We start from the raw sequence: 13160 nt of genomic DNA, 5'->3' as shown, positions 1-13160 counted from the left end.
TAGTACCTAGCTATATTAACTACTTCTTTCCCTATTGCTTTATGTAGTAGTTTACCTTCTTTCTCGCGCTCTAGGTACTGCTATAAGTCTTTAATAACGAAGGGTGTCTTAGAGGTATCGCCCTCGCGATATACTTTTTAGTAAGTAGTTGCTTAACCGGCGATATAGGGTGCCCGTTTTATAAGTTCGTTAAGGATAAGATACTTAGTCTAATTATTACACACGACCTTAATATATCGTTTGCTGTCCAATATTAGAATAGTAGGGTTAAACCTAAGCTGCTCCTTATTTATCTAGAGAAATCCCAATATTACTAAGGTAAATTGTAGTCCGTCTTTATTAATATTAAATAGTAATAATATAACGCCTCCTACCCGGTTATACTCCTATAACCGTATAATAGATTTATAGAGGGTAAAGCCTAGAACAAAGCGACGACTGTCCTAAGCGGCGAATACTTCCCTTATATATTTCCCTAAATTAAACCATACTTTTGAGGCTATATTAGTATTTAGATTACTCTTTAGCTCTTCTAGTATAAGTATATACAACTAATAGTATTAGAAGCTTTCGCTGGCTATTAGATTATCTACAAAGCCAATATCTAGCTTTTGGTCGGCCGTAGATCCTTATAAGGGCTGCTAAGTATACTCTACTAGTCTTTATTATACCTTTAGAACAAACCCGTGCTCCTTTATAAAGTCTAGAAATAATATAATTAGCTTATTAAACTACTTTAGGACTCTACGTTCTTTTACGCCTTTAAGCTAGTTACGCTAGCCGCCCTTAGCATATAGTGGATTGTCCCCTTCCTTGCATTTCTTAAAAACGGCAGCGCTTGCCTCTTTAAGACCTTCTACTTCCCTAAAGAATACTTTATATAAGCCAGGAATCCCCACGTAAAGAGAGCCTAGCTCCTCCTTTAGAATATCATCTACGTATTTCCTGTATTTAGACGAATTAGCGAAGCTGCTTATATTACGTCGATATAGGGTTTAAACGTGGAATGGTAGCGGTCGGGGGGGAGGCGTGGACTCTATAATAGTAGCGTATACCTTTTCCTAGATAACCTTGTTAGGTTCAATCCAAAGGATTATATTTAGAAGAGGTAGGAACCGCTTAATATTAAAGTTATCGGAACTAACCGCTAAATTAAGTCTTAATAGATTAATAAAAAGGCTTTTATTGCCGCCGTTAGATACTAATAAACAAGAAGCGGAAAGGCTTTATAGGGCTAGTATTAGATTAAGTAAAATATCCTTTAGTTCTATAAGCGTTAGATAGAAACTTATAATAGGTATATTAATAATTACCTTTATTACCTATCTGGTGTAACGAGTTTAAAGAGCTAGAGATATTTAGATCCTAATAAGCTAAGTTAAATAAATTGTAAAAGTTATTTAGTCCTTCTCTAATAGGTTTCGTTTTAACTATTTCTAATTAGGAGAGATTTGCTATTGCGGGTAAACGCGCCAAAAGCTACGTTAGGAGGGCCGATATGGTAGGCGGGTAGGTAGATAAGGAGGGGAGATTAAAGAGGCTAGCATATAACGGATAGTATAATAGTAGATAAGTAAATAAGTGTAGGGAGGTTAAGGATATATTAGGCGCGTCTTAAAATAAGGATATAACGAGGAAGAAAAGTATAAGGAAGGAAGTAGGGTGCAAGCGGAACGCGAGGATTAAAGATTAGGCGCGGAAAAGTTAAGCTAATTTAATATAGCTTAAACCGAATAATATAATAACTAAAAAGCGTATCATTTAAGCTAATAAATTTCTTCCTTAATTCTGTAGACTTCTCTATCCTTAGACTAAGCGTGCCCTTTTTCTTTTAAATGCCGTGATCTTATTTCTAGCCTTTGCAACCCATTTACCTCCGTAATTTAAAGTTTTATTACTGCCTCTCTTAATAGTGTGGATTTCGTTTTAAAACCGCCTAATAATATCTTTTATTTCTTTCTAGTTACTTCTTAAGCTATTAATCTAATTGTTAACCTTCCCTAGATAACCTATAATATAGCAGTCGCTTTTTTTAAGACTGCTAACTTTTTTATTAAGTTGGCTAAGCCTATAGCTAAGTTAATTAACTAAGCTACTTAGTCTCTCTATTACCCCTAATAGAGTAAGCTGGGGGTCGATAAGCTTTATTAGAAGGAGTTACTAAGCGGACTATATTAAGACGACTTTTTTATATCGTTAGTGCGGGGTGAATATTTCCTTATAGTTCCTTTTATATCGGCCTTATCGTTCTCTAAATTACTCTTACATTCTGGTACTAACTGGATATTCTACTTATATTAGTAAGCTAGCGAATGGATAAAATTATAGGGAAGCAACTATCGCATACCTACCCTACTGTATTAATGACCTTATTAGAGCCCTTAGGATTAGAAGTAAGCGGTATATTCTAGCTCTATTAGCGGTATCCTATAAAGGATTTAATATTTAAAAGCGCACCTTAATTTAATACAATGTGGTATCCTTTATTATGGCGTCCGAGTCGCTTATTATTAAAGAGATAAGGCAGCTAATAGTTTGAGTGTCTTTACAAGAAAGTAAGGAGGGATTTTCTTAAAGGATACTATGCTTAATATAGGTCTAGTTAAAGGATATAGAGGCATTTTATATCTTGCTCCTCTCTACCACTTAGCTAATAGGAGAGCTGACGGTAAGCTCCGCTTTAACTGTGCCTTAAAAGTTGAGCCGATTTACTAACTTAGGGATACTAGTATAGTATTACAAATGCGCTATAATACGGCTACGATAGGAGCATGATCCTTCCCCGTCTATACCCTACTTTGCTATGCCTCTATAGGAGGGTTATATTAAATAATAAGGGCTAGCATTAACCCCTTTCTTCTAATTATTTTGAGACGGCGATATAGAGGCAGCTGGTTAAGCGTTACTTTATATAGTAATGCCCTCTAGTTACGTAGCTTTACTTAAGCCCTATTATATACCTTAACGCAACTTTCTGTTGCCTTAATAGCTAATAAGCCTAGCCTAAGGTTAAAACAAGGTAAGTAGGCAACTTAGCTTTTAGATAGCCTTAACAGTATAGTATTTAAAGGCGTTTATATAAAGTTGTAAACTAGAACTAGAAGCTAATAATAACCTTCTAATAACGCCTTACCTAGTAGAAATAGTATTATATAATCTACTCCTAACGCCTACCCTTTATGGAGCAGAATACTGCTTAAGTAGTAGACTTATCTTAGCTAGTCAATCTTGTATATTTACTCTCTATCTGTAGTAAAGGAGCTATTAATACGTTATAGGGTAGTTTAATTGGCATTCTAGCTAAGCCCTTTATAAGCGCTCCGCCTTATATAGGCGGTATAATAACTTCTATTAATCTACCTTGCGTTAAGGGAGGACTTATATTTAAGACGCTAAGTAGCTAGTACTTAGAGGCATATAGACTTATACCCTTATTTATACGTTCTACCGCGTCCTTATTTCTATATATAGTCGGTTTACTTTTTACTTATTATTCGTCTATTAGAACACTCTATCTTCTCCTTTTTTTACTAGCTATTCTAGCTAGTTATTAACGTTAATCCTCCTCTCCTCTATAATACCTATTTTGGAATTTGCCTTAAATCCTTACTTATAAAATTAACTAGAAAAAAAAGCTAAACGCACTATTGTAGATTTAAGGCGTTAGTGTTAGCCTAAGTACTATTTAACTTCTTAGTCTTTGCTATACGTGGGTACCCTCTAAACTATAAAATCGCGCTTCTCTATTATGCTCTTTCTAGGAATAATTAAAAACCGTACTTATAACGGCGTATTTAGATCTAGTAATATTCTTAAAAGCCTATTAAGCAGCTTGGGCGAGGTCTAATAATAAATAACCTAATAAAGAGGCCGGTATAGGCCTGCAAAACCCCTTATATCTTAAGCCAATAATTAAGGAAAGGTAGAAAGCAGCTTTAAAGTGTAAGATACCTGCTAAGGATTAGGTTTATACCGTCTTGTTTAGCTTATAGATAAACTTACTTCTTCTTACCGTTCCCGTTGGCTTTATAGTTAATTATCTTTATATTAACGGCATCGCTATATTTATTGTTAACTTTATTACTATTATCCCGCTTACTGTAATGATTAATTACGCTACTAAAGAGATTGCGCTCCGCGCTAGTAATATACCAGGTAGTCTTTTAAACGCAACTTTTAGGTATATTTCTCCGCTTCTTGTTTATCCTAATATTATTCAATATTTAGCGCAGAAACGCTGTTAAATTAATTGTCTCTATCTTAGCCCTAACTAAGGGCCAGATTACCATTATTAAAACTTCCTTAATCGGCAGTATACTTTTAAACTTACTCCTTATCCTTAGTATATGTTTCTTCTTTAGAGGTATTAACCGGATGGAGTAACATTTTAATATAATAGTAGTAGATACTATGGCTGGCCTTCTAGCTCTATATATTAGTAGTTTATTTATTTTAACCGCCTTCCACTCTATACTGTTAAGTAAGTTTAATAATAGCTTTAAACCTATAATAGATACTAATTTACGTAGCTATAAGCCCTAATAGCTTTATACTTAATTGGGAGCTTTCCTACGGAAAAGCTGTTATCCTTTTAATTATATACGTTTACTACCTTATATTTTAATTAAAGTTATACGCCGAAATGTGTAATGCTTTAAGCTAAAGGGCTCCTAAGTGTTACGGAGCGAGTATAAACGGTGATAATATATAGTAAAGTAGATACTATTAAGCTATGTACATAAACTGCGTAATAAAGTTAAGACGTTGCGTAAGGAGAGAAGGTAAGGAAACGGGAAGAAAGGGTATATATCGTTAGTTCGGTTGCTTGGTCGATACGTATACGGAGTAAAATAGGATTTAAGTAGCGGTTCTAGTAGAACTTAGTAGGATTTACTAGACTTAGTAGAATATAGTAGAATGCGGCAGATTGCCGTTAGATTGCTGTAGATTGCTAGTAGATTGCTATTAGATTGTTATCTTGCGGTTGGTTTTTTCTTACTGCGTTAGTAGAAATAGGTAGAAACAGGTGGATGTGTATGAGGTGTTACGGAGGTGTCCTATAATAGTACCCCCCCTTTAAACTTGAGCTTTTGCGAGATAGGGCTATAGTAGTTCTAAGTGGAGTTTATAAAAGTCTTCTGCGGCTTATATAAGTCCTATAGAGTTAGCGGGTTCCTATAAGGGCTTAGTAAAGCCTCTCTATTTTATAAGGTATATATATTTGCGTTTCCATTTATTGTACTTAATATTATTAACTCTTTTAACGAGGTACTTATCCTTACTATCTACTTTAACTAGTAGGGGAGGGTCTTAAATCTGTCTAGGTAGGGCGTCTAATATAGGGGTAGTAGGGTGGAGGACTAACGTATAGAATAAGGGTGGATTTTAACCGTATTAGGGAGCTTTAGTTAATAGGCATAAGGAGAGACAACTTTTTTAACCTTATAAGGGCCGGCGTTCTTCTAATTAAGTTTCTTAGTAGGTTGTTTTATGTTTAGATTTTTTACATCTAGCTAGATAAAGTTACTAATTTAGTAAGCTAGTGCTAGGGTTTAGTTCTTATTTACTGCGGCTTTATAAATAGACTGGGCCTATATTATTTCGTTAGTAAGGAACTTTTATAGTTCTTCTATTTTCTTTACGAATTCGTTTACTTCTATAACTTATAAGGCCTAATAAGTTAGGCGAGAAACATTACTAAAGGGTTTAAAACCTATTTGCGGATGCTGGCTATAATTAGCTAGGAATAGGGAGACCTTTATAGTTTCTAAGACGGAGTTATTTATAGTAAACTCGGTAAATGCAAGCTAGTTTATCTAGTTGTCCTATAAATATAACGTATATATCCGAATATATTGTTCCATTATAGCATTTATACATTCCGTTTAACTATCCATTTCTGGATAATATGCTGTAGATAATAGTGCTTTAATGCAGAGTTAGGTAGTTAGTTCTTTTTAGAACGCTAAGACAAACTAGTAACCTTTATTAGAGACAATTATTTTAGGGAGTTTATAAAGTTTCTATACGTAATTTAGGAATAGTTAGGCAATAGTAGGTGTTAATATATTAGGGCAGGCGATTAAGTGTCTTATCTTAGATAGTCGGTCTATAACTACTATAATATTTATATAGCCTTTGCTTACGGGGAGATTAATAATAAAGTTAATTAAGATATTTTTCTATCTTCGGTCCGGAATAGGTAGTGGCTTTAAAAAACCGTTATACGTTTTGTGCAAAGCTTTAGCTTATTAGTAGGTGTAGTAGCTAGAGATGTACCTTTATATTATATTATATATATTCGGCTAGTAGTATTCTTATTAGAGCAGTTCTAGGGTTTTTTCTTAGCCTGGGTGGCCGGCTACTAGTAGGTTATATACGTGTTTGAGGAGCTTAAGCTTAAGTTTATTATAATTAGGGATAATTAGGCGGTTCTGGTAGTATAAGCGGTTTCCACGGACTTTGTATTTACTTAAAGAAACCTTTTTAGAGCGTCTAACGCTATTTTAAATTAGCTTAAGCGTCTCTTAGATAAATTTATTGTTCGGATATTTGTTAACTATAATTTATTTAATAGTTTAATCGGTTATTTTAAGGGCGTGTACTAAGAGATCTTTAGTAAGGGGTTTAAATAGTTTGGGATAGAGTAGGGTTTAATTACAGTAGGAGCGCGCTTCTTCTTAAGCTGGTGCGTTTTGTAAACGTTAGGTTAGGGTATTAGGCTTCTAGCCTTAAACGCCTAGGCGATATATAATAGAGAATTGGAAACGGGATAGATACTCTAACTAGCGGGCCTAATGGTGACTTAGCTATTTTATGGTTGTAAAGTATTATAGGTTCTTATAGTTGTTAAGAACCTTAATTAGAAATTTAGAGCCTTTTAGTTTAGGTTGCTATTGTTTAAAATATCTAATAATAGCTAATAGTTCCTTATTATAGATTTTATAATTATATTTAGCTAAACTTAGTTATTTTAAAAAGTATACTATAGGGTGCAATACTCCTTCCTTATTATATTAAGACAGAATACCTCTAGTGATGTAGTTGGATAAGCCAGTTTCTATAACACTTATTTGGTTTAGATTAAAGTGTTAAAGTATAGGTGCGGTAGTAAATATAACTTTTAGGTAAGTAAAAGCTTTCTTATATTCTTTATCGAAGATAAAGGCTTTATTCTTTTATGTTAAGGCTATAAGGGGTAAAACTAAGGTGGAGAAGTTATTAATAAACCGTTAGTAGAAATTGGCGAATTTTATAAAGGCCCTTACATCCTTAACGTTCTTAGGTTCTTACTAGTTTATAATTACTTTAACTTTCTTAGGGTCTATTTATACGCCATTTATAGAAATAATAAGTCTAAGGTATAGAACTTCTGTTTTATGGAACTCGTATTTATCTATATCTAATTATAGGCTAGCTCCGCGTAAGGCTTATAGGACCAGTTTAATATATTTTCGGTATTTAGCTAGATTATTACTATATATTAAGATATTATTAATATAAGTAGTATAAAAGACATCTAGGTACGGGTATAGGGTATTATTTATAAAGTGTTAAAAAGAACTTAGGGTGTTTATGAGGCTAAATAGTATTACTAAGTACTTAAATAATCCGTATTAAGTACGAAATGCAGTAAGCTATTTATCTCCTTTCATGATATAGAGGCGGTTAAATGCGTAGATAATATTAAGCTTTGTATAGAAGCGAGTCTTACTTAATTAGTTTAGTGTCTCTTAAATTAACGGGATTAGGTATTAGTTCTTAATAGTAACAGCGTTAAGAGCTTAGTAGTCTATATAGAAGCGTAGACTACCGCTAGGTTTCTTAATAAAGATTACTAGCATAGCTATAGGTAAAGAACTTGCTTTAATAAATCCTTTATCTAGATATTTATCTAAGTACTTCTATAGTACCTAGAGTTTGTTTTAGGACATCCCGTATAAGGGTCTAAATTTAGAATGTTTTCCTTTTTTAATTATAATCTTATAATTGTATGGACGGTGTTCTGGTAGCTTATTGGCTTCTTTTTATAAGAATATATCTAGATAATTATGGTACTCTACTAGCACCTTTATGGCGGGGTTAGTGTGCTTCTTTAGTGCTAAGGCCTTCTTAATATTGGCTATTATAATAGCGAAGATTGTATGTTCTGGTTTCCTAGCAAGTTATACTAGCGGAGTAGCTCTAATTATATGGATATTTAAGGTGTTAAGTGGGCTTAGATTATCCTTAGTTTTTTATACGGGTTCCTGTTCGGTTTTAGGTTCGGTATTAAATATAGAGTTAGTGTTAGATTTAGGGTTAGGTTCTTTAAGCATCTTTTTTATAGTAGAATACCAGTTCTTCTAGTACTTCTGTATATTAAGCTTCTGCTTTATTTAGGGCGGTGCAGTAGTTAGGGTTAGTTTGTGTAATTTAGTGTAATTTTTAGGTCCTTAGTGGACGTTGGCGGAAATCTTATATCGGTGGAATTTAGTGGAATTCTCGGGTAGGTGGAATTTGGTGGAATTCTTGGGTAGGTAGAATTGGGTGGACTTTTTAGGTGTAGGGTAAATATTAGTGGAAATTTTAGACTGGTGGATTTTAGTAGATTTTTTAGATTTTAGTTTAAAGTCTAAGTAGCGAGTTATAAAACACTTCTGCTTATAATAGGAGGTAGTAAATAGAAGCTTAAGGTTATCCTAATTAATAGTTACCTTATATAGCTTTATCTAGGGTTGTCTAAGGATTACTAGGTAACTTAGGGTAGTTATAAAGAGCTTAACTAATTCTTTATGGTTTAGGTATCGGAGTTTTAGGGCCGCTACGTAAGTAATACGGCCTAAGATAGTGCGTTTGCTATTAAATCTAAATACGTTAATATGCCGGTTAAGGGGTATTAGGGTAAACCTATTGTTTTACGCGAAGATTTTATTGATAAATCCTATGCCGCTAGCTCCTGTGTTAATTAGGACTTAAGCGTTAGCCTATTAACCTTTTTACTAAAGACGGTAGTTAACGGTTATACTACGATTCTAAGAGTTAGGTTTTGTAACATCTAATGCATTTAATGAGATTTTGTAATATAGCTATTCTAAAGAGCGACTTAACTCTAGGACGTGCCTTTTAGTGGTAAGCGGGAAGGGGTTCCTTTAGAGCGTTAGTTATAACTTCGTCCTTATAAGTGGTGCTTACTAAATACGGGGCTAGAGCTAGGTAAAGATTAGGGACGGTAACTAGAGGATTAGTACGGTAAACGGCTATTAGTGTTAACCGTTTATAGATCTTTTTAAAAGGGGGCGAAGTAGTAGTTGGAGAGGTAGGAGCTGCTTCTATATTTAAAGTAGAGGCCTAGCTTAATGCGTTGTTCTTATTTAAAGAACCCTAGTAGGGCGTATCCTAGGGCCCTAGTATTAATATTTATGGCGTTAGGGTGCTTAGGCTAGGACAATAACTTAATAAACGTTTATGGGGTTGTTGTATTATATTAAGGAGCGGACTTTAGTATTAGGCGTAGTATATTATTGTACCATTTATTAATAACGTTTGCGTAGGCGCTAAGGGCTCTTAGTAGGTCTATACTAATTAGGGAGGTTTTTAGTTTAGGGCTTAGAGATTTAATAAGGCTGTTAATTAGTGCGGAGTTATTCTAGCCTATTTCCTTTGCGTAATAATTAAATTCGGAGAAGTATACTAGGAAACTTTTCTTTTCTTAAGTTATATAGTTTATCTTTCTTTAAGCGGTAGCTTAGCGGTTTAGGTTACCGTATATAGCTTTAGGAAGTACAACTAGGCTTTATACTAAGTTTAGCTAGAGAGGTTTAATAAGATTAGCTATATCTCCTCCTAGTTAACTTAGGGCGTAGTAGAGTTAATTAGCTTTAGTTAGGTAACGGTTAGTATTACCTATTAGCTTATTCTTAAGCCAGCTTAAAAATAACTAAAGCTCTTATTATTTGCTAGTAAACACTAGAGGGTTTAGTAGTTTTTTGGATCGTTATAACGCAGTAGTTGGTTTTACCGGTAGGATAACTATTACTAGTTTAGGGCTTGTATTCCGTGTACTAGCTTCTAGTAAAGGTTATTAGTTTTAAAGGCTTAGCATAGGCGTCTTAAGGGTACGGATTTTTTCTTAGAGGGCCTTAATTGTTTTCTAGTGCTATGCTTCTTATTTAGCTTACTATTAAGCTATAGTAGCTTAGTTTTATGCGAGGGCGTTTATAAAGGACTTTTATATATTTACCAATTGTTTCTAGAGTGCGGATATAATATTAGTGGCCATTATAGGGGCTTTAAGGTTGTTCTGTATTTTAAATAGGGCGGGGCGAAGTATAGGTTTTTAAGGTTTTAATATAATATAGTGTTATAGAGTAAGTATAAACGGTAATAATATATAGCAAAGTAGATACTATTAAGCTATATACATAAACTGCGTAATAAAGTTAAGACGTTGCGTAAGGAGAGAAGGTAAGGAAACGGGAAGAAAGGGTATATATTATTAGTTCGGTTACTTAGTTAATATATACACAAAGTAGAATAGGATTTAAGTAGCGGTCCTGGCAGAACTTGGCAGGATTCGCTGGACTTGGCAGAATATAGCAGAATGCGGCAGATTGCCGTTAGATTGCCGTAGATTGCCGGCAGATTGCTATTAGATTATCGTCTCGCGGTCGGTCTTTTCTTGCTGCGTTGGTGGAAACAGGTGGAAACAGGTGGACGTGTATAAGGTATTACGGAGGTGTCCCGTAATACTAAGCGTAAATCCTCCCAAGTTAAGTAGGGTATGTCTCTCTGTGGTATCGCATAGATTGGCGCTAAAGCGGCAGCTATATTTAGAGGTGGAGTAAACTAAGAATAGCTTGTATAGGATTTAAACATAGAAAAGGAAGACAATAAGATTAAGAAGCCCTAATTAACAATTTAGGGTGCAATTATAACCCTTAGATTCTTTATTATATTAGTTGCCTTCTGTTTTAAGTTTATAGTTAATAGTATTAGTAATATTATAGCAAGCGGCACTGTCTCTATTACTTTTATTAGTTTTATCCTACTCCTAATTATTAGGAACGCTGCTAAGTACGCAATAGTAGTTATAGTAGCTTTTAAGGATGAAATAAGTCTAGTAATTAATGTTGCTATTAGATCTAGTATATAAATCGCTTTTTTAGTTCTCCCCTTTATTATTATACTTAATTGGATTATAAGCTAGGATTATATAACGCTTTATTTCAATACCTTTCTAATCGCTGTTTTATTTGTTGCCGTACTCCTAGTAAACTATTTTATTTAAGATAGCAAATCTAATAAGTTTTCCTTTTAATATAGGTAATTTACTCTAACTAACACTAAAATAGACTGGCTTAAAGGCGTTCTTATTATAGCAATCTATGCTATTATTGCAGTTGCTAGCTGGTTTTATCTAAAATAAGTTTTAAATCCTCTTTGTCTTGCTTAGTTTAAGCCTCTAATTACTATCTTACTCCTCTGTTAATATTGACTAGTTTTTATTACCTAGAGCTAAATGGGATTTTTATAAGCTATATATATAGCTTTCTAGTAAACCCTAGGCTAATCTTTTTGTGTTTATTAAGCCGTCTAAGTTGGCTAGAATATTGCTTTCTTTTGTTTTCTCGAAAAAAAAATTTATATATATATACAGATTGTGTCTTATTATACTGTTCTTTACGTGTGACCATAGTGGTTTTAAAAGTAAGGCGGTTTATCTAAGTTCCGGAAAATGATTAGATAAGCGATTGGACGGTACGAGCATTTAGCTTCGAAGTACAGTCGCTAGCGAAACCGGCTTCCCCCTTAAGTGCTGCTATAAACTTTCCACTTTATATATCCGGTAAAGCGTTAGATCTAAAATACACGTGTTTAAAGAGCGCTAATAGTGAGCTTTTGTATACGTTACAAAACTATATTTCTACCCGCTATCTTCAAGCGGCTTATAAGGGTATGGCTAGAGCGGGTCGGCCGCCCTCCCTGCTAGCCCTAGAGATACGCCACGCATGCCGAACTGAGATCAGTGTGAGTAATTCCGTTGGTGCGGATTTTCAATCGGTCCGCAAGCTGACTAACCACATTCGTGCTACACCACCGGAATCACGTCTGAGGCTGTTTCGTAACATTAATTAAGCGCGTCGGCCAATTTTATGATTTTCCCTATATTCGCGGTCGAATTGCTCAACCGCAACGTTGAATGCAGTATCCGTTATGGCCGGGCCCGCGTCAGGCAATAAAGCAAAACACGCAGGTGAATCGTCTCAGCTCTGCATCTGACAAGGGGAAGAGATCCGTCGAATATGAAAGACAGCAGCCTGGCAAGATTGTAGTTTTGCATGGTCCCAGAATGTTGCAGTCGAGATTGTACTTTTGCAAAACCCTTCTGCTAGTGGTTGGGCTTGCGCCAAGACACTTCTTCCGCAATAATCTCTGCCATCACATGCACGCACTTGGTGACAATGGGAGTTTTGACCCTTGTCCAATCAACACTCGTCTGGTCAACTTAACTCCCAGCCGTTCTGCAGTATATCTTTACAAAGCCCACTAACGCAACATGCAGCATCGCTCCCTCCTCTTTTCCTCTTCCTCCCGAGCAGGTACATTTGCTCTCGAGTTTTCGACTAATAAGCTAGTTTTGCTGACTGACACAGCCTAGGCGCAGAGAGACGTCAACATGAATCCCTCAACCGCCAATCCGCCTGTTTTCGGCGAGCTCGATCTTTCATATCCCATACAGAGTCAGCACGTCTCATGGCGAGATAAGCTCTATAGTAGCCACCTAGCGCTTAACGACTCGGCTTTATAGACGCTACCCATAGATGGACCGGTTAGCACTCGACAAAGCTACGTGTCGCATTTATCCGATCCGTCTCCGGCACTTCACATAGGTGAGCCTTATAATGCAGAACCCTTTAGCGAAACCCAAGTTACACCCGCAACCCTTATAGGCCCTCCCAAGTCAAGAAAGAGAAAGGCTCCAACATTATATGCCGACGCTTGGGAGCCGTACAAAGCTTAAATTATAGAGCTTTATATTACGCAAGGGCTACCACTTCGGGAAGTTAAGAAGGCGATTAAGAGGGACTTTAGATTTACCGCTGAGTATATCACTCTTTTTAAGATAGAGTAAGACAGGCTTATGTGCTGATACGATTGTGCTTTAAAGGCTATGATAA

At 35.3% G+C, this 13160-nt stretch overlaps 1 protein-coding gene across 1 annotated transcript; it reads right to left on the bottom strand.

Annotated features, from left to right (window-relative positions):
* Positions 1 to 776: 776 nt before the first annotated feature.
* Positions 777 to 983, bottom strand: K441DRAFT_598048 (uncharacterized protein; the record flags this gene model as incomplete). Its single annotated transcript, XM_067645088.1, has 1 exon — positions 777 to 983. A coding segment is annotated over one exon (207 nt), but the record flags the coding sequence as incomplete, so codon positions are not given.
* Between the last annotated feature and the right edge of the window lie 12177 nt (positions 984 to 13160).

Source organism: Cenococcum geophilum, assembly GCF_001692895.1.
Source record: "Cenococcum geophilum 1.58 unplaced genomic scaffold K441scaffold_113, whole genome shotgun sequence".
NCBI lineage: Eukaryota > Fungi > Ascomycota > Dothideomycetes > Gloniales > Gloniaceae > Cenococcum > Cenococcum geophilum.
This window is presented reverse-complemented; position numbering and strand designations above follow the sequence as displayed.